The 16,704-nt window shown below is 36.9% G+C and overlaps 1 protein-coding gene and 1 non-coding gene across 3 annotated transcripts in view; one reads left to right on the top strand and one right to left on the bottom strand.

The window, feature by feature from the left end:
• LOC107675108 (G-protein coupled receptor 126-like) overlaps positions 1-16,704 on the bottom strand; it is a 40,055-nt gene that overhangs the window by 2,450 nt on the left and 20,901 nt on the right. The window contains exons 7-29 of one of the 2 annotated variants that reach the window (XM_016469328.1): positions 16,104-16,163; positions 15,951-15,995; positions 15,783-15,833; positions 15,513-15,554; positions 11,074-11,162; positions 10,855-10,907; positions 10,702-10,743; positions 10,432-10,571; positions 9,952-10,066; positions 9,704-9,792; positions 9,425-9,626; positions 8,815-8,980; positions 7,833-7,973; positions 7,666-7,683; positions 6,779-6,898; positions 6,492-6,543; positions 6,290-6,396; positions 5,558-5,685; positions 4,186-4,454; positions 3,984-4,083; positions 3,581-3,864; positions 2,914-3,015; positions 2,124-2,276 (exon numbers count right to left, since the gene is read on the bottom strand). In XM_016469328.1, the coding sequence (XP_016324814.1) occupies positions 2,124-2,276; positions 2,914-3,015; positions 3,581-3,864; positions 3,984-4,083; positions 4,186-4,454; positions 5,558-5,685; positions 6,290-6,396; positions 6,492-6,543; positions 6,779-6,898; positions 7,666-7,683; positions 7,833-7,973; positions 8,815-8,980; positions 9,425-9,626; positions 9,704-9,792; positions 9,952-10,066; positions 10,432-10,571; positions 10,702-10,743; positions 10,855-10,907; positions 11,074-11,162; positions 15,513-15,554; positions 15,783-15,833; positions 15,951-15,995; positions 16,104-16,163 (2,568 nt within the window). The remainder of the gene's footprint in view (positions 1-2,123; positions 2,277-2,913; positions 3,016-3,580; positions 3,865-3,983; positions 4,084-4,185; positions 4,455-5,557; positions 5,686-6,289; positions 6,397-6,491; positions 6,544-6,778; positions 6,899-7,665; positions 7,684-7,832; positions 7,974-8,814; positions 8,981-9,424; positions 9,627-9,703; positions 9,793-9,951; positions 10,067-10,431; positions 10,572-10,701; positions 10,744-10,854; positions 10,908-11,073; positions 11,163-15,512; positions 15,555-15,782; positions 15,834-15,950; positions 15,996-16,103; positions 16,164-16,704) is intronic. The other variant, XM_016469330.1, reaches the window with a different exon arrangement.
• Positions 3,183-3,255, top strand: trnaf-gaa (transfer RNA phenylalanine (anticodon GAA)). The gene has a single exon. It is a non-coding gene; the product is annotated as a tRNA-Phe (tRNA).

The raw sequence follows: 16,704 nt of genomic DNA, 5'->3' as shown, positions 1-16,704 counted from the left end.
TGAAAAAAAAAAAAATAAAAAAAAAAAAAAAAAAAAAAAAAAAATTGACATTTGTAAAATTAGAAATATTTTTTCTTTAATACATCTAGTTCATTTATTTGCTTTATTAAATAGAAAGACAGAATAAACTAATCAAAACAAAGGGGTCAATATAATAGCAAAGATTATTTCACAATACACATAATGTGTAATAATGGCCAAAAAATTTAAATAAATAAATAAAATATTGACAAAAAATCCTTTCGAAATAAAAATAGCAAGAAAAATAGAAACAAAAAGTGAAATATAATAAAAATATAAATAAAACACTGATTCCATAATATACTTTGATTCAATTTTTTCACTAGAAAGAAATCAATTGTAATTAATTGTATTGTTGATTAAGTAAAAATCTAAACCATGCACATTACAATGACTTAATATACTATGTGAACTTTTGAAGACTGTATTTTTAGATAAATTATGCAATTTTGCTCAATTCAGTGTAATGACCAGCACAGTATTCCCTTCATCTCATCATATATGCAAACATAACAAGTCTACAACTCTTAAATCCCAAATGCCTCAGAATTTTACAATGACAAAACTCTGCTGTGCATGACAGTATCTCTGATGTTAAGTGCATTATTAGTCTAATACAGCAAGTGCATATAATCTATCCTCTGCATGTAGAGTGATCCTGCTGTGGGGATGAAGTGTTTACTGTGTATGGTTTTATATATTTTAGTGTCAGCAGTGCAAGCTGTGTATTTCCTCCAGTGGGAACATTAACACTGCCAAACGAAAAGAAAAAAGAACAAAACAAAGGAGACAAATTAAAACAGCCCACCGTGAGAATCATTAGTGTCAAACAGAGTGAAAATGACATTCAGAACTCCTAAAAGACACTAAAGCTTGTCAGTGTCTACTGAAAGACTGGGTGGGAGTCAAGTCTATAACCTATTATTACATATTTATTTGGATTGAGGTGTTTCCTTGTATTGCAACACTGTGCTAGCAGCTTTATTTGCTATTTAACTGACAATGACAACCAGCAGCAGTGTGCTTTCTAGTTCTTGAATGTCACTCCACAACTTGGATTCAATCCAACAGGCAATTATTCCACCATAAAACATCACAACAGATGCATAATGTTTCCAAAAAGGGAATGTCATATTAAGGACTGTTTTGGAGGCTCAAAAAGAAGCATTTATGTGTTAGGAGTGAGTTAGACTAGATATTATGTCTAGGGCCGCTGGATTGAATTCAGTCTATCCCAACAGGGGAAGCTGATCACATGAATAGAGGAAAGCAGTTTGAACTCAAGCTGGCTTGCATGGTTTTACCTCAGGAAGTCTCTCCATAGCATTATTGCAGGGTACTATCTATACCACAAACATAAATACAGACACACAGCACCACTGAGTCCAGATGTACAGTCACACAAAAAGTAACACAGTAGAGCAAAGCACAAAATAACACAAGGCATGAAGGGCAATATCCTTATTAAAAATAGTCAAGCATTACACATCAAAGCAGTATACTGTATTACTGAGAGTTTGAATCTTAACCCTTTGATGCATGATGTTTGCTAGGGGACAGATCTTTAAAGGCTATTTTTAATCATTCATGTACACTACTGATCAAAAGTTTGGGGTCGGTAAGATGTTTTCTTTTCTTAGAAGTCTCTTATGCTTACCAGGGCAGCATTTATTTGAATTAAAAGTAAAAAATGTGAAGCAATATTGTGAAATAATATTACAATTTAAAATAACTTTTCTATTTTTATTTCAGTGTCACATTATACTATAAAAATCATTCTAATTCTCAATTGGTGCTCAATAAAATATATGTAATAATAAATATATGTACTAATATATTTTTGTCTATCACAGAGGACACTATGCATTATTATGAACATATTTGGGTTTAGTTGGCCTATTAATTTCATAACCATTTTTTGTAGGTTATTAGTTTTAAAAAGGACCTATTTCGCTTATATATTGCCAGTTCTTGTGTTGAAGTAAGAAGAAACAGTAAGATTTTTTTTACCCTTGTTTGAATGTAATGGCTCATGCATCAAAGGGTTAATGTAAACCAACAACTGTGGCCTAAGCAATCCACATCATTACTTTGACGCTTACCTGCATTACTGTGCCTGGCAAAGGGGTTTAGTGTGGCTTTGGCTTTAGACGTCCAGTTGGCTGTAGTGGAGCCAAAGGAACTGGAGGAGAGGGATTTTCCCAGGTTATCGGAACTCACTTTCTTGGTATTATTAGTGGCAGTCTTGCTCCAGTCTGCAAAAAAAAAAATGGTTAAATGTTATTTATTTATACCAGTTAACTTTTACCACACAGGTGAATCCCGTGCATAAAGATACAGCATAAGAAAAACCCAGGAAATTCAGATAACACACTGCAATTCCATCATCCAAAATAAATGACATACAACTTTCCAAAGAAATAGACTGTTTAACTTCACAAATCATTTGATCAGATTTAACTGCAAGTAAAGCCCAGCAAAGGCCTCTCTGGTCCTAAATTTTATTAGCAATAGTTCTGTGATACTTCAGGCAAAAAAAGTCTCCAAAGCTGGGCTTTACTGAAACACACATTCTCAGGAATAGCACTATTATTCTCAGGAATTCAGCACCTAAAGATGTAGTCACAGCACAGTCCAATATGCCTATGAAAAATTATGATATTAAAAAAGGGGGGGGGGGATAAGCACAAATGCAATGTGCCCATGTGCAAAAGAAGTATACATTGCGGACAGCATTAATACAATACATTTTAACTAAATATTGTAGGCATTACGTCATGGAATGTGATTGAATATATGATTCTTCCTCTATATAGGATTCTGACACATTGACAAAATCCCCGAAAAACATCAGTAATTTAAAATATCAGTAATAATACCAACTGAATTTACCTGAGTTATCTGCCAAGCGGAACTTTCCACAGCAGATGTATCTCCTCCATTGCTTCTGTACATTTTCTTTCAGGGCACAGTGGAACACAAATATGAATAATCCTGTTGGAAAAACAAATTACTCCTTAACCTTTAATGATTACAACCCCACAAGCTATTTTCAAATGATTAGTCTTATTTCAGATTTTACCAATACCAAAGCGACCTCTATCGGATAACGTACAAAATTACAGATTTAGTATTTATAGTAGAAACTATAACATCTACAGGCCGAAATAGCTCAGTTGGGAGAGCGTTAGACTGAAGATCTAAAGGTCCCTGGTTCGATCCCGGGTTTCGGCAGAGTGTGGTACCAAAAGAATGTTTTTAATGTTAGTGACTTTAAATGCTAAATTTTGCCATCATTTTAACTGTTTTAACATTTAAATTTTATTATAAAGTACAATTATAAAGTACTATAAAATATTCTAAATTAAATTATTTATAATATATATATATATATATATATATATATATATATATATACGCATTCAAAAAAGGTAAAAATACTTTGGTATGTAAAAATAGGAAACACATCAACACAGGAAAGAAATCATTGCCAGCATCAACTGATTGCATGGAGTCTTTAAATGTACAGGATAGTGAAAATATAATGATTTAAACCAACCCTGTAGGGAGTTGAAAATGGAGAAGAGGTACATGAAGGCCAAGCTGACTGGACCCCAGGCAAAAAAAGCAAAGCCCCAGGTCATGCCCAGTAAGAAAGTCAGGCTGACCACACTGCGCAGGTTACGCAAGATCTCCTCTTGAAGTGTTCGGTTGCTGCGCTTGCCGTTACGCCCGCAGATCTGGATCATGACCACGATGAACATGGCAACATTCATCAGGAAGATCATGGAAAAGTAGCCCACGCATGTCACGTAGAATACCACCGGACTGTGAATCCAACAGCTACAGAAGGAAAGACCAGGAAAACCAACAGAATGAGAATAAGGAACTAAAATACTTTTCCCACATAAGACATCAGATATAAAATAATGGCTAGTTTGAATTTCTTGGGCCACACTTACAATTCTGTGCCCTGTCCATTCTCTCCTTTTCCATAATAGTTTTTTCCATAAGAATTTTTGCCCACAGCCAACACAATGCCAACAATTGAAGCAGGGACACCTGAAAACGTAGTCTTCTGAGTGATATTATACTATATTAAACACAAAAAAAATCCATGGCAAACAACTATCAAAAGGAAAAACTACTTAATGTAGCACTTACCCCATCCCACGAGACAAAACTTGAGGATGTATCGCCGTATGTAGGTGTTGAAGACCTTGACCAGGGCAATGTACATGTGGATGGACTCTAAGCCCATCCAGGTGAAGGAAGTGAGAAGGAAAAAGTGCAGAAAAACAGCCACTGTCACACACAATCCCTCAATGTCGTATGAGGCCAACCAACCATCCAGAAGAAACACCATGTTGAGGAAGAGCAGTGACGTGCTGAGATTCATCAGGATCTTGGAGGGATAGTCACGCCGCAGCTTCCTATAGATTTATATCAAAGAAAACAATGAGTCTTTCCAATTCTGTTGCACCTTTAGCCATTTACACTATCATTCCAAGTTTGGGATTGGTCAGATTTTTTCATGTTTTTGAAAGAAAACATGCTCACCGAGGCTGCATTTAATTGATCAAAAATACAGTAAAAGTTATATTTTGAAATATTTATTGCAATTTAAAAGAACTGTTTCTATTTTAATATATATTAATATGTAATTTATTCTTGGGATGACAAATCTAAATTTTCAGCAGCCATTACTCCAGGTTTCAGTGTCCCATAATCCTTCAGAAATCATTCTAAAATGCTGATTTGGTGCTCAAGAATCAGTTCATATTATTATTATTATCAAACCTGAAAATAGTTGTGCTGCTTAATATTTTTGTAGAAACAGTGCTAAATTTTTTCAGGATTCTCTGATGAATACATGTTCAAAAGAACAGCATTTAGTCGAAATAGACATTTTTTGTAACTATGTAAAAGTCTTTTCTTTCAGTTTTGATCAATTTTTCAAATAAGGATCACTGAATACTAGCAACAAGCAGCTCAATTTTATGGTAAAAAATTAGCACCTGAAGAGGAAGGGTGCAGCCTAAACCAGGGTCAGTTGCATAAACTTAAACTCTGTGCTAAGACAGTGTCTTAAGTAAGAGTTTGACCAACTAGCAGTTAGCCAATAAGTCATCAGTCTAATTTTTAGATTTAACTTAGATCAATCTATGCTTTTATGTAACTGAATTTTAAAAATGTATGACCAGTCTTAAAGAAAAAATTTGATTACTAACTTGTAAGACTAGTCTACACCTTTTATGCAACCGGCCCCAGGTAAAAGACAATCCTGGACACTGAGATGGGCAGAGCTGAAGACATTCTTTGAGAAAACATTAGAATGTTAATAGCTGTTAATGGAAAGCCAAATGTAATATTTCACAATGTGTTCACATAGATGAGTCATTAAAAACATGTTTAAAAATGTGGGTAAGAAAAATTAAGTAGCCGTAAATTAGTAACTTGTTTTTTTTCCATTACAAAGAGGCATAAATCAAAGATGCAGTATTTGTATCCTAGTCAGATGCTGAAGGACACTCACTCAAAAGCGATGTATGTGAGCAGTGTTGCTGCGGAAAAAATGGCTGAGATGCCACAGCCGATGTAGGTAATGAAGGTGAGAACCCTGTTGTTCTTCTCATCTATCTGTGCAGAAGCTCCAGAGATGTCCTAAAAGACAAAAGTGAGGCGAAGTTAATCAATAATGACACTGATCAGGGATGCAAGAGTCTCATTAGTGTTTAGTTATCAGTGACAATTCCTGATATATGAAAAACAAGTCTATAGATAAATGTAAAGGATGTATTTCCACATTAAACAAATTTTACACAAAGAAATGAATAGTACAAAAAAGCGGTTTTATTCTATTATTGCTGTTTTAATATATTATTTATGAGCAGATCACCATATTAAGAACCCCCGTTATTGGACATTTTTGCTCATGAATTAAATAATGACTATCTGTGAATAAATAATTTCTACAATGCCACTGGTATCGTTTGTATAATGCTACATTCAAATAACACACTGGTGCAACATGAACAAAGAGCAGCTAATATTATAAGTGTGCAAAGTCTTAATAGCTTCAGTGCCACACTACAGTGAAGCATCCTGATTAGCTATTTGCCAACTATTTGGCCCTGTCTGTTCCAGGCATGGTTAGCCACTCTAGATGACATATACGACGCATCAACGTTGCTTCAGTCTGCCATATTGGCTTAATACATGAAACTGCTCTGTTGGGTCATTTTGTTGCCAATCCCACAAATCTCACCATTAGAATGCCAAAGTGTGTGAGGTGATTACACAAGCAGATGGTCCTGTTGCTGTTGGACTCCGGACTGACCTCGCAGCCTTCACTGTTCCAGCCCCCTATGCGATCTAATGGAGACAAATGGATATTATACAATTACTGTAAGCCTCCTATGGGACTGTTTTAATGCTTAAACAGTGGCCAAATAAATCATTTATTTTACCTTCACTTTGGAGGCTGAAATCCCAAAACACACAAAGACGCTTTGGATCTCTCTGGAGGACAGACAGACAGACACATTAAGATGTGTTAGACACCATTGTTTTAGTTAGCTTGTACAAATAATTTTTTTGAAGAAAACTACTGCTCTGAAACCTCATTGACGGGAAGGTTAAACTAAAAAAACGAGTGGTTACTGTAATTACTCCAAAAAAAAAATATCACCAAAACAATAGTTTCTGTAAAAAACTGGCAATACATTCAATTTTCAATAAATAAAAAGCTTAAGACCTGGTACTCCAGATGGGCAATCTCTATTTTGACGGGATCCTGCAGGTTTTTGATTGTGAAGTTGCCAACACTGCTAGCCACCACATAGCTGTTCAAGGACATGCCATTACTTTGCCGATCCTGTGAAGACATGAGACAGATTGTCAGAACAAAACTGCTCATCTTAGTTTTAGGGAGAGTCAGGATTCAGGATTTTTGTCTATATAAACACATAATTTTTGTAAGTATGGACAGAGTATATCATTTTTGTTAGCTGTCAGTAAGTGACAAAAGATGCATTCAAAGATAAAGAACATATCATTAGACATATACCTGTATGTTAACTGAATTCAAGACATACAGTTCACATGTTTGGGAACTATTTTTTAATATTTTTTAATAAGTCTCTAATGCTCATTAAGGCTCCATTTATTTGATCAAATGCAGCAAACAGTAATATTGTGAAATGTTATTATAATTCAAAATAACTATTTTATATTTTAATACATTCTAAAATGTAATTTCTTTCTGTGATGGCAAAACTAATTTTCCAGCAACAATTCCAGTCTTCAGTGTCACATCTTTCAGAAACCACTCTGATATACTGATTAGGTACTCATGAAACTGTGATACACTTTTTCAGGATTCTTTGAATAATAGATATTTTAAAAAGTACAGCATCTATTTAAAATAGCAGTATTTTGTAACAATGTAAAAAACTGTAACTTTTGATCAATTTAACACATCCTTGCTTAATAAAAGTATTAATTTCTTTAAAAAAAAAAATCTTAATGACCCCAAACAAGTTTGAATGGTAGTGTATGTTACACAATGTAATGCACGATTTAGAGATTATTCTGAGTTAGTTAACTCAGCACAGAGAAACGTCCAGAGATTCATTACCGTACCATGAGCCATCCAAAGTGCTATTAACAGAAATATCAATGAGAACTGTCAATATTATATTGTTCTTCAGTTCTTTAAATAAAGCCTTATCTTAATGTGAAGGGACCACAAATAGTTCATTCAGAGAAAAACATGCAACAATAAAAAAGCTCAATTGGTTCATTCGCACCTGAAAGAGTCCTGTCTTGCTGAAGAACATGAAGTTTATTCTGGACACTCTTTCCATTTGTGAATAACTCAAGTTGTGCAGTAGTGTTGGAGGTAGAGTGACCACAGCCAAAGCATTCTGGGCTTCTGACTCAAAATCGATCTGTGGAGGAATTGTGGACGATCTGTGTTACTTATGTTATACCATAATGTGTCAGAGCTACATGTGTGTGATTGCATTAGAAAAGGTTACTGCGCCCTCTGCCAGAATAAAGTGGTAATGAATCCATTAAAAGACCTCAAGTAAAACTAGACTCAGGTTGAATAACCAATGATGCATTCTTGGAGATATAAAAATGGTAAGACTGCCCTGAAACTGAGCCTTCAGGTGGTAATCTAAACTGTTGTTAGGCTAATTTGTGCTTTTAATTCTTTAAAATCCCTTAAATAGTTCAAATGATTGAGTTCAACTTGAACTATAAACATACGAAATGGTACAAAAAACATCAATTTAAATGTGCAAGCATGTTAAAAAACAAAAAATCCACTTAAATACTAGCAAAAATATACATTCTGACACTCATGCCCTGAGAAGAGAGAAATGTGTCATTTTCTGAGTCAGTCTCAAACTCTACAATGTTGCTTTTTCCTCCCACAACTTTCCAGGAACCGTTGGCTCTTAATCAATGGGTGCAACCCCTGGGCATGGTCCATACACGTCACCTCTCATTACACTGCTTTAATAGCTAAAGATTACTTTAAAACTTTACTGCTAAAATGTTTGGCCAACCAAAAATACAGCTAAAATGTTTGGCCAGCCTGCTTGAGGAAGTCTTAAGCAAATTTTGTGTGCAGTACATGTTCAAATATACATGCATAACCAGAAACAGACGCCATCAAGCAAGCAAAAAAAAAAAACACTCACATACTTGTATAAAAACATGTCAAATGTCACATCAAAAGACGTGAAGCAGAGAGGTGAACATTTTTTTAAGGACATTTACCTGAGGGTCCGTCAGGTTTGTGGCTATAAATGCACTGAAAGTGGTCCCATTAAAATTGCTGATGTTTAGAGCAGAAACTCCAACAGCCAGATATTTGGATGTGATGGCTAGTGAGGGTCCATCAAACTCAATCTTCTGCACCAATTCATCCACTGCTTTGAGAGCTCTGAACATGCCGATACAAAGAAGAAGATTAAAAAACTTCCGGACTGAACATACAAGAAGACCTTTCAGTGAAAATGAAAACATTTGGATGGATAAGACACAGAGCGATTCAGGCAATATATTGTAAAAAATATAATGCTTTGCTCTCAAATAATATGTAGAAAGAAGAATGCAATATTGATCCACATATAGCCATTTAAAACCATAAAACCAAAAATAAAGGGAATAATTTCCATACAAGTTGATACAGCACAAGAAATTTTAGACTTACTGAACATAAACAGGCAATTGTTAAAATGGTGCCAGATGACAACTGGACATTTGATGTTTAGTCAAGATATTTAATTAAACATATTCAACTCCAAAAAGTCATGCAAATTGTTTCCTTCATTTTATAACTTCTGCAAACTCTTCATTTTCTACAGTGCAGGTAAGAGGCACGTACGTCTCTGAGGCGTCCTTTTGAGCGGCCTCTGAGCTGATCATGACGTTGGAGATAATAGTGACCACAGTGCTGGCCAGAGTGGCATTGATTTTGGCTATGTTCACAAGCTCCTTCACCTTGAAGACAACCTGTGTCACCTCCTCCTTAGAGAGCTCATTATTAGTGATGTCAGCGAGCTGCACGGCCACTTCCATTGCATTCTCTGGTAAATTGAAAGTAAGAGTTACTGAAGCTGGTTTTGATTTCAGATTAATGTGTGTAGTGTGGATCAGAACCTACCTTGTGAAACTGAAATGCTTGTTATATTAGTGCAGTTTCCGCGGTCCGGCAGGGCCCAATATGATGTATAATTATACTGGCTAATCATGCTAAAGGGAAAAAAAAAAAAAAAAAAAATTTAAACAATGCAAATTATTAAATTGACTTTTCTAACACACCTGCTAAAACATGATTACTGGCTTTAACCACTTCAATTAGTAGTTTATTCCCATTTGCACCTAGATTAGAAGGTCTTAGCATTTACTCACCAAGTCCTGGATGCATTTTGCTCTTTGTAAGGGAAACAGGGGACATACTGGGTGACTGTGGGTCTGCTCTCTGGCCATTTGTAGTGGAATGGGAACTCCTCTGCCTGGCAGTTTTCTGAGGTAAAACAAACACAGAAACAAAATTAAGGAAGAGCCATCCTTCTGAAATTTCCCAACTATCCTCAAAGGTGCACTCCATAGTTTTTTCCCATTAAAAAGTTTTACCCTTAAGATATGAATAATTTATTTGAAAACATGATTAAAATCATATTATGGCTTTGATAAATAAAACTTTGCTGTGGCGTGATGCAACATCCATGCTGCTATGTATCAGTGTAAGTTCAAGACCATATCATATTTTAATAGGAGATCAGTAATACTTAGTAAGAATTATATTTTTTTGCAGTACTGTATGCAAGTGCTTATTAATAATTTACAGGGCTACAGTATTGTTATTAAACACTATGGAGCATGCCATACCCATTAAGTTCACAGTCACACTGTCCAATATCAAGCCATTTCCAATTGCAGGGGCCCTTCTCAGTATGTTCTCAATCTCTACTTCTGCCAGACTTGCATCAGTGGTATTCTTATACACCAGCAGGGCCATGTAGGATTGTCTGAGAAGAAAGCAATATCGCAGCATATTTTTTAGACATCAATAATACTGAAAACAAAACATTGTGAAACGTAGTTACTATTACTTTAGAAAAATCAGACAAAAACGGTAACAGTATGCAAATGTTTTACCGTATAGTTGTGGCCCTTGAGAGAACAGTGTTAGGTTGGAGACTGAAAAGGGGATGAGAGTGAGATTGTGAACAATCATTAAACAAAATGAACAATGATTAAATAAAATAAAGAAATGTTTATTTACACTTTCAAGTTAAAAAAGAATCCTACCTGACACTTTCAACATAAACTCTGTAGATCCAGTTTTGAAATGTTTGATTGAGCTGTAAACATCACAGAAATGGATTAGTAAGCAGTGGCATGTTTAGAAAGAATTAAAATTTCATAAAATTACCAGTTATTTTATTATCCATTATTGGAGTTTTAAAATATATTTAACAATGAAACAAACCAAATATATATATATTATTAAAAAAAATACAAATATACCCATTGAGATATCATCGTCTTAGCATCCCTGTCTGGGGTGTTTGCTTGTTCATCAATTACCACAAGGGATATTCTGTAAAAAATATCCTCTGTAAAAGGAGAATATGGTACTTTTTTTAGTTATCAATCAAAACACAATTTACTTAATTCACATTTTTCTGTGTTGCATAGCAGTAGTTAAAAATGAAATCTTTATCTTGGTAATTAGCTATTTTGAAACAAATGTGGCCTCAAGACAGATCTTCCCAATTAAATCTATCCAAAGCATTGTAAAAACAAATTCAGTATAGAAGATTTGGCAGTAAAAAAAACAAAAAAAAAACAAAACCTGATTCATTAAGCAATGTATTTTGAGATCTACTGCTATGCTGCACTTCTATCACAAGATGGCTCTCATGTATCTTGAGTTGTTAGTGCTGGACTACTTTATAATGCATAACTACACCATGCCAAGACTTTCTTAGGAGACTCCTAATATAATGAAATTTTAAAAACATATTTCCACAAATTGAAAATGTGAGAGAGCTTCCTTAGATTGCACACTGTATTTTCACTCCACAACCCAGGTAGTCTCTCATAAAATCATCAGAGTGATAATTCTCGAAAGTAAGGCTGAACAGTTCAATGTAAAATAAATAATTAAATAAAGCAGTCTCCTAAGAAGGAAGAATGATGCAAATCTGGATAATTACAAGAGACCTATGCACTCAGTTTGAGTGAGCGAGTAACAGCCAGTATGGAAGAGCGCTGAAACTCAATGATTGTCAGAACTGGCAATTGTTAATCTTACTACTTCTAGTAAATCACATGGAATAAAAAAAAAAATCATTTGCACACCAAGAAGACTTTCCCCCCAAACTGAACAACTATCATTCTACGATCACTTGCTCAGAAAGTCAGGATTCAGCAATAAAAGAAGATATCTCTCTTTCTAAGGTCTAGATTGTTATTGGAAAACATACTTTTCCCGGTTGAAAGTCCACACAGACATGTAATATGAAAGGGAGCTTTACATGGACATGGGGCCAGTTCATGAGGGTCTGTAGTGGTCCCATTGGTGGCACCAGTATGCACAGAGCCAAAACCTGCGCTGACTCCTTTGGTTGGGGTGTTGACTGTGCCATTTGTGGGGACAAAAGACTGCTCGTCAATAGCTAGAGACGGATGTGTCTCGCTATCTGTGGTGGCGGGCTGAACAACGAGCACATTGTGGCTGTGACTGGAGGGGTTTGCTGATTCATTCTTGGCCCAAAATGTCCGCTTTGTTGTTGAGGAGTGGGCATGCTTAGTGTCCAGCAGGTCTTCACTGGGGCTGCTTGAGATGTACATTGATTTGGAGGGTTGGATGACTGGAACGGAGGCAAGTTCTGATGGCGTGCTGCTTGTAAAGGTGGAAAATTGAAGAAAAGCAGGGTCTGGTGGGGTCTGAGATGACAGATCTGCACCAGTCAAAGTCATTTGAAAAGGATGATGAGTGTGCGGCACATTCTCTGACAAAGATTCAAATGTGTGTCTATCTGTTCTAAACAATTCATAGTCTTGAATTGTGTTTGAATGACTCACAATCTGCTCAGTGGTCATGTATGAAAAGTTACTATGTGAATCAATGGAGTCATGTGTGCTGTTTTTGTTAAATGACTTAGAGACTTCTGAGATATTTAGAGAAGAAGTTGTGTTGAGAAACCATGTGGTAGTTGTGGCTTCAACGTATTTGTAGGTTGGACTTATTCGACTATATGCACCAGAAATAACAAATCCATCATGATGAACCTCTCCTGTAGACTGAGAAGAAAGGACATTGCCAGGCTCTATGAAGTTAGAAATGTCCATTGTCTCTGATTGATATCTGAATTTGGTTTCATAAGGTGAGGCCTCATCTGGTCCATTCTTACTTATCGAACTGAACAAAATTGAGGGAAATATTTCAGGTGATGTAATTTGGGATCTCTCCCCGTTGGCTTTGAAGTAGCCTGACCATGCTGACGTGAACATGCCATGTTCTGAGCTAAAGTCAAAAATGTTGTGGGAGGACAAATCGAATGTGGGCGACACATCTATCCTCTCCACTTTCATTTGGGGGTCCGAATTAAGGGGTGAAGACTGAGAACCTCTCCATTCATCTGTCAGGGCCACCGCAGAACCGTATGGTAATTCCGAACTAGCGCTGACAGAAATATGAGGCATATGTGACAAGTCCCTCAGATCAGCCTCTGAAGGATTAACATCGCCTTGTCTGCTTAAGCCTCTGAAAAGGGTCTCTGGCAATCTGTTTACACGCGACGGCTCCAATGCCAGAGGTGAATCTAATTTGGACTGGCTGCCCACTATTGACGTAGAAATGCCGCTCGTGATGCCTGGATACACAATGAGAACACTAAGAGTTGGGAATTGGCTGGAGTCAACAGCTTGTGGGTTTTCAGAGAGGATGAATTGATTGTTCATTGAGGGTAAAACCAAGTCAGTGTTGTTTTTGGCATCAGAGATAAAGAGACTTTGGGCTGAGCCAGGTGTCAGAGATTTGAAAACATCAGTGTGAGGCGAAGAAGACAACAGACTCGGTCTGATGGCTTGTGTCATTAAGGAGTCACTTTGAACCCCTGCAGTAGGCATCGAATTCAGGGGCTCAATAAGAGTCGCAGTGCTGTGGGTTGCATCCATAAGCAGTCCAGCCACCTGCTCGACACTATGAGAAGAAGCGAGAGAGGAGATAACAAGTGTCTCTGTTGTGAGGGAATAGCTGCCTTCTGGAACGAGAGGGCTCGCTGCCAAAGGCTCTATGAGCAAAATAGTTTGATCGGGGAGATAGTCGAAAGAGCTCTGTTGGGAGTTTGATGAAGAATAGGAAGAGGTGGTATCGGTAAGACTATACTCAGGTTCTGTAAATCCTGTCCTGACATTACCCTCTGCTAAAGTTTCCACCTGGTCATGTGTAACCGTTGTGGGCTCGATGGTGGATTTTTTCTGACCGTGTTGCACATCTTTAAAGTTGTCCTCAATGGCAGTTGCCTCTGAGAGGCCCCAGGGCACAGTGCTTGTTAGCTTTAAATCCACAAGGTGTGTGGGCGACCGCTCTGGCCATGCTGCTGTTTGGTCTGAGAGACTCTTGAGCTCAGGCTGGATCATTTGCACACCTGTTCCTCTCAGAGTCACGGTGGGAGATGGGATAAATGTCCAGCTGCTGTCTGTCTCCAGCCGCTCTGAGACCTGTGCCAGCTCTGACATTGCCCAGGGTAAACTAAGGTCTGACTGACTGTGTAAATGTTCCTGTTTGCTAACAGACTGTCTCACTGATCCAAAAGCCGTGGTGTTGACATCTGGCACACTTTCTACCTCTAAGAAAGACATGTTATGAGGGATGGCAGTGGCCAAGCTTTCATCCAGGGAGTAGGTGGAATCAAAGTCGAACAGGCTGAAGACATCATCATCCAAGTCAATGTCGTAAAAAAATGCCTCCGGGCCAAAACCAGATGGATAATCAAGTATCTCCGTGCTGTTCTTGTCACTATCGCTCAGGACCAGTTGAGGAGCTAGTGGCTTATTCTTACGATTACTGAGTGATGGCACCTGGAAAGATTCAAAGTCTTCACTCTGATTGTGAGCATCTGGTTGCCACGGAGGCTTCACTTGGGAATAGGCTGGCCTCATGCTTGTAGAGTCTGTTTTCTTAGCAACGGAGGCCATTGTAGATGTTTTCAGCAAGTGGGATTCATTCGTCATGCTTATTGTCGGTTGGGCAGGTGGCTTGGTCAGATGGATGGCGGGACGTTTGTGTGGCCGAGTGACAGCAGCCTCAACTTTTTTTTTCCTCACGGGCCAGATGAGGGGTGTGGAGATGAAGCCGAGTGATGTTTTGGGGCCCCGGGGAGCAGGAGCAACAAGAGGCCTAGCAGGGGGAGAGCTAGTGCGAGGAGTCTCAGCGCGAGGAGTAAACCGCAGTAGTGACCACAAAAATGCAGCCCTCTCTTTCTCTGCTCCAGCTCAATTATTTAGCAGAGGATCCCAGATTTGGTAAAAAATGAAGAGGTCAGAGCAGGCTATTATTTATCTTTGCAGATATATAAAAATGAAGAGGTCAGAACAGGCTGTTATTTATCTTTGCAGTTACATAGTACACCATATAAAAGAACAATATAATCACAGCACACACTTGACAAATTAGAGTTAGTATGGTGTTTATTTATACAATTAATTCTTAACATTCTAGTAGGTAATTAAGTTAATATTCCACAAGTATACAAAACGTGCATAAAAAATAGGTATGAGGCCTTTCATCTGCACCCAGAAAATTTCAAAGCAATTAACCAATCGTTTTAATACCTGTTCCTATTTAAACAAGCTAGCAGTTCCCATTCTGCCCATTCAAATGAAAGTTGAGCAGTGACATTCCCTGGTAAGCACAAGCAAGCCATTTATGACGTTAGATAACAGGTTTGGCTTACCATTGGTTTTGCGGTTGGGCAGAGGTGAGTTAGTAGCAGCAGCTGCAGATGAAGGAATGGATTAAGTGACTGATGAATGGTTTAGGTAAATGAACACACAGAGTAAAGCTATGCATGAGGACATGAGACAAGGGTCCATATACTGCCATGCAATTTTTTTTGTTTATTGGTTATTTTTATTTATTTTTATCTTTGTTGGGCAATACTGAGTAATTTGGCTAATAAAATTGGCATTTGATAATACACCTTTTGTTAGAAGTGATGTCTTACCAGGGTTGATGGGTGGCGGGTTAGATTGGATTAAAGATGATGTAGTTGATACTAATGATGGCACACACAGACATGTGAAACGTTTGGTTAGTAAGGCAATATACAGTATACATGTATGTTAATGGCTAAATAAAAAAAAAATATTTTGCTCAGTAACTGTTAGCTTACCAGTAGTAGCTGTTGTTTTAGTGCTAGTAGTTGGTGTGAGTAGAGCTAGTGTTGGTACAAAGAGGCAGAACCACGTACATGTATTAGTGAGGGCATTTATCATACCTCATTAAACAGAATATAAAACAGTAGGAAACCTAGATATCTGCTTACCAGAAGTTGTGGTTAGAGGCATGCTTGAAGCAGATGTGTATGAAAGAGTAGTAGTAAGAGCTGATGAAGAAAATAGAGATAATGAGCTCTACTGACATGCATCCATCTTTAAAATTACAAAACGAACATCTACTGGGTTATCTGCTACATAACATTTAAAAAAAAATGTAGATATGCATTTGACTTGGAATATGTTAGTGAAGAAAAAAAATGATGTAAAAAATATTTATTTGACAGATAGCATTTAACAAATATTTTTTTTTTGTTATCATTTGAACAACACAAGGATGAATAATCGATGACAGAATTTTCATTTTTGGGTAAAATATCCCCAGTTATATTAAGTAAACTGCCCCATTTGGCATCTATTTAAATTTAGACAATAAACTGCATTGTTGCTACATTATTTGATGCCAGAACAAAAGAAGAAAAAAGACATTTAAAAGGAATTAATACTGTTTACTAACTTTTAAATCACCTGTAAACTGCAATGATATGACAGAAATGAGCATTTCAACCAGACAGATTTGCTTACTTAAAACAATCCTGCATGATTATTAAAAAAAAAAAAAAAAAAAAAAAAAAAAAAAAAAAAAGGGGG

This window comes from Sinocyclocheilus anshuiensis, unplaced genomic scaffold (assembly GCF_001515605.1).
Source record: "Sinocyclocheilus anshuiensis isolate Anshui unplaced genomic scaffold, SAMN03320099.WGS_v1.1 scaffold776, whole genome shotgun sequence".
NCBI lineage: Eukaryota > Metazoa > Chordata > Actinopteri > Cypriniformes > Cyprinidae > Sinocyclocheilus > Sinocyclocheilus anshuiensis.
Note: the sequence above shows the minus strand (reverse complement) of the source record. Positions and strands in the feature narration are given on the sequence as shown.